At 49.0% G+C, this 9,528-nt stretch overlaps 1 protein-coding gene across 1 annotated transcript in view; it reads left to right on the forward strand.

Moving 5' to 3' along the window:
* The window catches only part of LOC104543465 (nucleolysin TIA-1), a gene marked incomplete at both ends in the record, with an annotated part of 9,684 nt that extends 322 nt beyond the window's left edge, over window positions 1-9,362 (forward strand). The window contains 8 exons of the mRNA XM_010188084.1: window positions 604-702; window positions 1,199-1,253; window positions 3,302-3,389; window positions 6,736-6,811; window positions 6,987-7,095; window positions 7,953-8,048; window positions 8,141-8,225; window positions 9,239-9,362. Of these exons, the coding sequence (XP_010186386.1) occupies window positions 604-702; window positions 1,199-1,253; window positions 3,302-3,389; window positions 6,736-6,811; window positions 6,987-7,095; window positions 7,953-8,048; window positions 8,141-8,225; window positions 9,239-9,362 (732 nt within the window). The remainder of the gene's footprint in view (window positions 1-603; window positions 703-1,198; window positions 1,254-3,301; window positions 3,390-6,735; window positions 6,812-6,986; window positions 7,096-7,952; window positions 8,049-8,140; window positions 8,226-9,238) is intronic.
* Between the last annotated feature and the right edge of the window lie 166 nt (window positions 9,363-9,528).

A 9,528-nucleotide genomic window follows, 5' to 3' on the forward strand; every position in this document is an offset into this window, starting at 1 on the left:
GCTGAGGGAGCTGGGGCTCTTGAGCTTGGAGCAGAGGAGACTGAGGGGTGCCCTCATTCATGGGATCCATTTGGCAAGGGCAGTGTCAGGAGGAAGGAGCCAGGCTCTGCTCTGGGATGTCCATGACAGGACAAGGGCAATGGGTGCAGCTGGAGCACAGGAGGTTGATGTGAACATGAGGCCAAACTTTGTCAGTGTGAGGGCACAGAGCATGGCCCAGGCTGCCCAGAGAGGTTGTGGAGTCTCCTTGTGTGCAGACACCCAAAGCCCTGGCCATGTTCCTGTGTGACTGCTCTGGTGATCCTGCTCTGGCAGGGGTTGCACTGGGGGAGCTTTCCAGGTCCCTTCCAACTCCTCACACCCTGTGATTCTGTTGTAGATGAGATTTGAAAAGTTCATCTTTGCTGTATTTTTACCCTTTCAAAGCAGAACTGAAACCTCCTGGAGCTTTGTTACTGCACTGGCTGTGCTCTCAGTGTCGAGTAAAAAAGCCTACACATTTTGAGACATACAGACTTAATGAATCAAGACCGAGTAGAATAGCGTGGGTACGGTTTGAGGAGGTTTGTATCAGTAATCCTCTGGTTTTTTTCCTTTTATCAGACAGCTGGCAATGATCCCTACTGCTTTGTGGAGTTCTATGAGCACCGGCACGCGGCTGCAGCGCTGGCTGCCATGAACGGCCGGAAGATAATGGGTAAGGTAAGCTGTCGTGTCTACAGGGTGAGTTGGAGTGGAAAATCAGGCTGTCTAGGGCGGTGTGGGTGAAATACCGCTTGAGACGGAGCGGGTACACTGCAAATGTCAGGCACTTTGTTTGGATGGAGGTCTTAACGTGGCATAATTAAGAGCAGGAGCTGTTTGGGCTGCTGTAGGAAGAATGCAGAGGAAGGGGTTGTACAACTGGGGAGGGAGGGTGTAAGGAATATTTTAACTCTGCCCACCTTATCAAGGTAACGTCCCCCTCCCAACCCTGTAATACAACCCAAACCAAACTCCCAGACCCGCTCTGTTTCCATCTTTTCTCTTAACCAGTGCAATGTGATTCAGAGAAACAAACCCTCTCCCGAGAAGCATGTCTTAAACTTGAGCTTTCACCCCAAACTTGCATGTCTGGTGCCCCTGTAGCGTCAGGATGAAGCGGTGGAGGTGTCTGGGTGCGCTTTCGTGATCTAACATTGGTGACTGACGTTTGCAGGAGGTCAAAGTGAACTGGGCGACCACCCCCAGCAGCCAGAAGAAAGACACCAGCAGTAAGTGTCGTGTACGCTCCGAGTACGTCCTGATTTGTACAAGTAATTTATAAACCTAAACCGTAAGCGTCGTGCAGTTACACGCAGTGATGCTTTGATCGTAATCCTGAGATGTTACTTCATGTGTCTGTGTTAATGACCTTAAGAGCAAATGTGATCTTTGTCATCAGGTAGTACGGTTGTCAGCACGCGGCGTTCACGAGGTAATTGTATCTTCTTAAACAGAAACTGAAACCTCCCAGGGGTGTGCACACAAAGCTAGGTATGGGGTTTTTGTTCCTTATGAATCTGGTTTTTATGGCAAGTCTTCCCTTTCATTTCCCTGAAGCATCAGGAAGTGATCTGGTGCCCGTTGAGTTCTGGTGCTGATTTCCAGCTGTTTGTCACCAGTGCAATTGTAAGAAGGAATCCAAAACCCCCTCGTTCCCCACTATCGAGGCAGAATATTTGGCTCCCTGTGGGGCTGCTGTGTGCGCTCCTGAATTTCTGTAGTCCAGTGGAGCTCAACTAAATCAGCATCCACATGGACATGGGAATGTCATACCTGCTGTAGCACAAATAAGCCCTTGTATTGCTAAGATGGTACATGGCATAGTGTTCTGTCATGGTTTAGGGCTGGGCTGGCCACTAAACCCTGGCCAGACGCTCTCTGTGAACTCCTCTGACCTCCCCAGAAGGGAAGAGAAAAGAGGAGAAGGGAGAGAGACTTTACGGGTTGGAAAAGAAAATGTACAGGTTTAATGAAACAATAACACTGATACTACAGGATAATGATGTAAACAGGAAAATAATGAAATATAGACAGATATGTACAAATATAGATACAAAACCAATATAAAATCCTCCCCCAATGACGATGACATCCCCAGAAGCTCTGGGAGCACTGGAAAAGTCCCAGTGTGGAGCCAGCAGCAGTGGGAGCTGATGCAGGAGCACAGGGCTGAGGATGAGAGGCAGCCGAAGCAGCAGGGTCTGCTGGGCCTTGGGCCATTGCAGGGGTGGAGAGGGAAGGAAGGGTCCAGGATGGAAAGGGCTCTAAGATGGAAGAAGGAATCGAGACCCTCATGATCCCTTGGCTTTTATACGGAGTATGACGTATGTGGGATGCAATACCTCCTTGGTCAGTTTTGGGTCTGCTCCCCCCCCATAGGCGCAGACACGGCACCCGTGGTGAGACAGTGGCCTTGAGCTTATCTTCTAGCAGCACTGGGAAAAACGTGCTGCTGGTTTTCAGCAAGTTCAGCCACTTAAAAGAGACTGAGCTGAAAAGTAAAATCACCAAATAGAAAACGAGTTCTGTTTAGCTCCAACCAGGACATGTTCGATTGTAGTGGAAAGCTCCTTGGATACAGGACTCTCACTTTGGTGTGTGTTTTTTATGGCTCTGATCTGAACTAGAGGGATTCCTGTTTCCATTCTGGTGCGTTCAGTCGTAGCTCACTTGCACATGGACTCACACCCATTACATTCACACGATGTATTGGCTGGGCAACCAAAACTGTTGGCTTTTCAGCACTCAAATCTTTTCACAGCAAACTGTTGCAATGCGAGGTATTGTTTTGATTTGTTCCTCACCTTTGGTGTTAAACCAGACATCATGGCAAGGTTCAAAATACATGCTGCTCTGCAACAAGAGTTATCCTGCATTTCTTGAACCTGCCAAACGTTTCAGCTGAATTTTGAATACTCGGCGATCTCCCGCCGTGTCGAAACAACACTGGCATATGGAGAGAAGGATTTTTGTGTAGTCTTGGCACGTTTAAGACCTTGTACCCTAAATGCTGACTGGTCTTAAAAGCAGCGTGTCAAATAGAAGATGTAAATGCCGTGTGGCATCGTGCAGTCCTTAAAATCACCGACTTCATCGCTCTGTTAGGAGAGCAGTGAATTCTGTTTAATAGTAAACTCCTTTTTTCGTGTAGTTTTTAATGATAGGTGGGAAGCCGTGGTGGAATTGCTGTGCTCTGTGCGCGGTGTTCAGAGATCGTCTGGAAACATTAAGATCCTATTTTTTCTCTCTTATATTTCCTCCTCCCTCCAAAAAAAAGACCATTTCCACGTCTTCGTCGGAGACCTCAGTCCAGAAATTACAACTGAAGATATAAAAGCAGCTTTCGCGCCGTTCGGCAGAATATCGTAAGTAATTTCTGAGGACAAACAAACTCAAAAGTTCTCTCTCCTAAATGGAGGCAGCCTTAAGTTTCAGTAAGTAAAAGAGGAGAGCTGTGGCAGTGCAGGAATATTCATTCCTCTGTTCACGCAGCGACTTGGGTCTGAACGGTTGGGGTACGTGTAACCCCGTTCCTTTGTAGGAGCTTATTCTGCTTTCCTAGAAAAGTCACATCCAACGCTCAAATCAAAAATGACTCCTGAGCCTGGGGTTTGCATTTCGCTGGCGCCCTCAGCCATCAGCTCAGGAACACGTTGTCCAGTTTGTGACCGAATCCGTTTGCACGCTCACCTCTCGTGAGGCTTTGGGTATTTTTAAGCCACGGCCACCAGTAGAAAATGGCTTTTTTTTAATTATTATTATTATTATTTCCCAGTTAATTTCTCCTTTCCCACAAAATGAACCCTTTTTTTTTCGGCTCGGCCGAAACCGCAGGGCGTCTCGGGTCGAGGAGTCGCGCTCATGCCAGCGGTGCAGGGCGATGGCGGAGCGAGCAAACGCGCGCCAAACTGGCAGGTCTTTGGTGTGTGCAGGGTGCAGCAGAGTACGGAGCGGTTCGTTCATTGCAGCCTCCACATGTAAACCATTAATTTTCCTTGTAGTGTTGTCTGTACTGGACATTGAAGTTTCTTGATGGTGGTGTAAGAGAACGTAGAGTGCTTTGGAGTGTTGTGTAGTGAAGCGTTTAATTGAAGTAAGTTTGTTTTTTGATTTTTTGTTTTTTTCTCCCTCAAGAGTCCAGTTTATTGCTCTCTTAACACCAGCTTGATTTCCTCTTACGATAAGGCTTAAAAAAACCCAAAATACGTGACTCGCCTCAGACAAATACAACGCTTGGCTGCAGCCTTTGTAATTGCCATCCAGAGATGGGGCTCTGAAGGGGAGTCCATTGATCCTCTGGCCAAGCGCGGTCTGCATGGAAGGGACGAGGGACACTGAGATGCAGGATGAGTGCAGGAGGGAGGCAGGGCCAGACGGCCGCGATGATGGCACCGTGAGGGAGCTGCGAGTGTCCCCTGAGCCAGCGCTGGCTTTCTGAGGGGACATTTCCACCTTAAACAACCCCCCAAAAAATAAACCCCTCCTGCGTAACGGCTGAGCGTCAGCTGGGGGAGCATGAAGCCACAGTGGGCATCAGTCCGTGTATTTCCAGGGCTGTGCTCATCCTCCCGTCTTTTCCAGAGGAGCTTTTTTGGGCGCAAGCTGTTGCTGCGTGGTGGCGGTGATGGGGAAGGGGCCGATGCTCTGGCTTTGGGGGCATTGAGCGCACAGCTGGAACAGCTGGAAAACTTGACTGTCCAAAACAAAACTCCCTTCTTTTCGCCCCGCAAACACAATACATTAAAAATTATCCCTCTAATGACTCCTTTGAGCTCTTATTCCAAACCTGAGGGGTTAAATAAAGCCGAAGGGACCTCGATTTTCTACTTAAGTTTAATCTGAATAAATGTAACTATTGCCTCTTCGGCGGTTGAATGGACTTTACCTGTTCTCCACCAGAGAGCAGTTTCTGGAAATGTGGTGCTAAAGGAATATCCCCTGATTTTCTTTTCTTTTTTTTAACATTATCTTCGTTATTTTGTAATGACACCGAGGTCGAACTGCTGCATGATTAGCACATAAGAAATGTTGGTAATTCTTTGCATCCGGGGTGTTTCAATCACTGTAAAAGCACACGTTCATTGTGGTTTCCTTTGATGCTTGCTGTCCGCATGTTTTCACTTGTTCTCAAGTCTTTATTTTCAAAGTTTTCGGTTGAGGGTAAGTAGAGATGAGTTTTTCCCCCCTTCCCTCTATAGGCTCTTCAGAGCAAACCCACCTAAGCTTAACCAAAGTGGCTCTTCTCAGGCAATTTGTAACACGCCACCCAAATTCTGACCTAAGCCATGAAGGGAGAGACAGAAGAGGGGGAAGGGGGGCGGTGCAGAGAGGAAAGAAATCCCATTTGTGCCGTAGCTTTGGGAGAGAGGTCTTTTCCTGGGGCTCGTTGGCGCTATACATGCCAGAATTAGGTTGGTGATGCAGCATTTGCCGTTACCACGGGGCTTAAAAATCCCTGAGCGTAACAAACCTCCTCTTCACAACTTTTCTCACCAGTCTGGAGATGCTAAACATTAACGCTGCTTTCTCTGAACCCCTGTTACTGTTTGATAGAGCCGTAATTCCACTGCGTGGCTTCCTGACCGGTGGTTTTTTCACGTCATTGCTCTTCTTTGAATGCCCGTCAGCGCGGGGCGAAGGAGGGGAGGAGAGGGGGGCCCGGACGCGGGAGCATCTCGCCCCTCACCCAACTCGTACACAAATTGCCTGAGAAACGCCGTGGAGCGGGGTTTAGCTCTTGTAGCTGGGTTCTGGTTGTAACTCAATCTCAAATAATAGGGCTCTGGTTATTTTGCAGAGTGGCTCTGAAGAATGGACAGAATTGCCATGGCTAACTACAAGCTACAGTTCACAGTGGACAAACGTTGTAGTTTTCTTATTTACTTTTATCAATCTCTTTTTTTTTTTTAAATTATTATTCTCTTTTTTAATATATATTTATCTATCTATCTATCTATCTCTATCTTGTAGTGACCAATCAGTCCTGTATGATTGCTGTTGTACAAATGCAGTTTAAATGATGTGTGAAATGTAGTTTGTTGTTTTGTTTGTTGTTTTTTTTTTTTAAGACGCGGATGTTGCGGTGTTTCCTTTTCTTCAATAATTTCTGAAAATGTCAATCTCTCAAAATTTACAGCTGCCCACAGTCCAAAAAGGGGGTAACGAATTGACCCGAGAAAATTAAAGAATTCAGTTAACAGGCGACGTATGCCTTTTAATTCCTATCTTTTTTTTTTCCTTTTAGTTTTTTTTTGTTTGTTCTTTTTTTTTTTCTCTATTTAATATTTTGAATGAGTAGGTAGAATGTGTTGGCAAATAGCGAGTTTAAAGATTGCATGGTTAAAGAGAGCCGTTCAGCTAATGTTAGTCAGCTCCGTGCCTTCAGTGATTCCTTTGAATAGCTGCTTTGACCATGCTTTGTGTCTTAACAGCCCGTAAAAGCATTTTGAAGCGGGAGAAGTTTGGTAGAGAAGCTATTGATTTGCATGTTTTACACACTTAAGTTTAATTTTTGCTACTACCTGGCAAAGCATTTAGTAAAGTTCCGTTTAGAAAAGCAGCCTTTTGCTTTGACCGTGTTGCTGGCGCAGTAAAGAGTTGCCGTGTAGCGCAGGTGAAACGTGCCAATGAGCTGTAGGTGTGACTCGAGTTGTCGTTTTGCCACGGCCGCCCTGCCGGGGCGCTGAGCTGCCTCTCGTTTCTGCTTTCTAGAGACGCGCGGGTGGTCAAGGACATGGCGACGGGGAAATCCAAAGGATACGGCTTCGTCTCCTTCTTCAATAAATGGGTGAGCGGTGGCAACGCCTCCGTCTGTCGAGAGGGTCTCGGCTTCGTCCTGCCCAAAACTCCTTTGGGAGCGGGATTTCTTTTGGTGGGCAGGGTTGATGGGTGGTGGTGGTGTCTGTTTGGCTCTGTAGCGAAAGGAGGAGATGCCAACAATGGGTTTTTTTTCTCGTGGCCAGGACGCAGAGAACGCAATCCAGCAGATGGGCGGTCAGTGGCTGGGTGGAAGGCAAATCAGAACCAACTGGGCGACGAGAAAACCTCCGGCTCCAAAGAGTACCTTCGAATGTAGGTCCTCACGTCTTTGTCTTCGCAAACCTCCTGCCGAGGAGGAAGAGAAAAGGGCGAGCTGAGAGCCTTGGGGTTGTGGGAGGGGGGAAAGCAGGGAGTTCTGGAATAAAGCAGCGACTGTTACCGCTGCAGGGGGATCCCTTTGGCTTCAGGTCGCTTTCTTTCTACGCAGCCAGGACGACTCTGGCTTTTTAACTCTGCCCCCTGAATTTCAGGGCTTTCTGTGGTGACACAAAGCAGAGCTGTGTCAGAGAGAGCATTTCCATTGGAGAAACTTGAATCACTGAATCCCAATGTCAGGAGTTGGAAGGGACCTGGAAAGCTCCCCCAGTGCAACCCCTGCCAGAGCAGGAGCACCAGAGCAGTCACACAGGAACACGGCCAGGGCTTTGGGTGTCTGCAGACAAGGAGACTCCACAACCTCTCTGGGCAGCCTGGGCCATGCTCTGTGCCCTCACCCTGACAAAGTTTGTCCTCATGTTCACATGAACCACCTGTGCTCCAGCTGCACCCATTGCCCTTGTCCTGTCATGGCCATCCCAGAGCAGAGCCTGGCTCCTTCCTCCTGACACTGCCCTTTCCAAATGGATCCCAGGAATGAGGGCACCCCTCAGTCTCCTCTGCTCCAAGCTCAAGAGCCCCAGCTCCCTCAGCCGCTCCTCAGCAGGAGATGCTCCACTCCCTCCATCACTCTGTGGCCCTGCTGGACTCGTTCAGTACATGGGGTTATCTGTTGTATCAGACCTACCTGTTGGGTGTTTGCTGTTTGTGCTCAACACCTCATGCCAAGCAGGAATAGAATTTTTCCATATTTTGCATCAGATCACTGAAAAACTCTGTAAAATCTCTTCCAGCAAACGCCAAACAACTCTCCTACGACGAAGTGGTCAACCAGTCCAGCCCCAGCAACTGCACGGTGTACTGCGGGGGTGTCACGTCGGGCCTCACAGGTACCGTGGCCTCCAACCACCCTCGCCTTGCACGTCTCCGAATTAGCACCGCAGTTGCCTCATTTTTCCCTTCTCATTTCTTCCTGCTGCAGAGCAGCTGATGCGCCAGACCTTCTCCCCCTTCGGACAGATAATGGAGATCCGAGTCTTCCCGGATAAAGGCTACTCCTTTGTACGGTAGGCTTGTGTCTTGATGAGTTGAGGAAGAATTAGGGGTGGGTGGGTGTGCGCTGAGCTGGAGAGGGTGCTTTACAGCAGCTGAGGAGCGAGTTACGGCTCGTAGCGCTCTTGGCAGGAGTAGAAACCCTTCAGCCAGTCTGAACTGGTGCAGTGCAAGAGATCTCTGCCTGTTTCCCTTGTGCAATCTCACAGTGGGGTTTCTGAGGCCAGGATTCGAGGTCTTTTCCAAAAGAATCCTCATTTCTCCATATAACAAAAAATAATCGTAAATTGACTCGCTCTCCTGAGTTTTCCCATGTCTTAAAGAGACTTAGGACACCGAGAGAGGAAAAGTGACCGTGGGGGGTCCCTTCCATTGTTAAAAACAGTGTGACCAGCAGGGCCAGGGAGGTGATCATCCCCCTGTACTGGGCACTGGTGAGGCCGCACCTCGAGTGCTGTGTTCAGTTGTGGGCCCCTCACTATCAGAAGGATGTTGAGATTCTGGAGCGTGTTCAGAGCAGAGCCACAAGGATGGGGAGGGCTCTGGAGAACAAGGCTGATGAGGAGCAGCTGAGGGAACTGGGCTTGTTTAGCCTGGAGAAGAGAAGGCTGAGGGGAGACCTCATCACCACCTGCAACTGCCTCAAGGGAGCTTGTGGAGAGGTGGGTGCTGGGCTCTTCTCCCAGGTGATGGGGGATAGAACAAGGGGAAACGGCACCAAGCTGTGCCAAGGGAGGTTCAGGTCAGAGATAAGGAGGAAGTTCTTTCCTGAGAGGGTCGTCAGAAGCTGGCACAGGCTGCCCAGGTAGGTGGTGGAGTCACCATCCCTGGATGTGTTTAAGGAGCGGGTAGATGAGGTACTTAAGGATATGGTTTAGGGGGTAGACAGGAACGGTTGGACGTGATGATCTCAGAGGGCTTTTCCAACCGAGCGATTCTGTGATTCCAGGGGACACTCTGGGGGTTTACTCCTGGCTCTCACCCCCCGAGGGAGCTGATTTTACTGGTACCACTTCTGTTTGGGCAGGTTTAACTCTCACGAGAGCGCCGCGCACGCCATCGTCTCCGTCAACGGGACGACCATAGAGGGCCACGTGGTGAAGTGCTACTGGGGCAAGGAGACGCCGGACATGGTCAGCCCGGTGCAGCAGGTCAGAGCTCTGCTAAGGACCATGGCTTTGCTAATTAATCTTTGCTAGAAACCCGTTAAGTGACCATAAAATCCGTGTTTAGAGACTTGGTGCAGCGCACGTCACCTGCGTTAGGGCTTATTTCACTTATTGTTATTTAGTCTGGAGCAGAGGAGACTGAGGGGTG

This window comes from Mesitornis unicolor, unplaced genomic scaffold (assembly GCF_000695765.1).
Source record: "Mesitornis unicolor isolate BGI_N332 unplaced genomic scaffold, ASM69576v1 scaffold37537, whole genome shotgun sequence".
Taxonomy (NCBI): Eukaryota; Metazoa; Chordata; class Aves; order Mesitornithiformes; family Mesitornithidae; genus Mesitornis; species Mesitornis unicolor.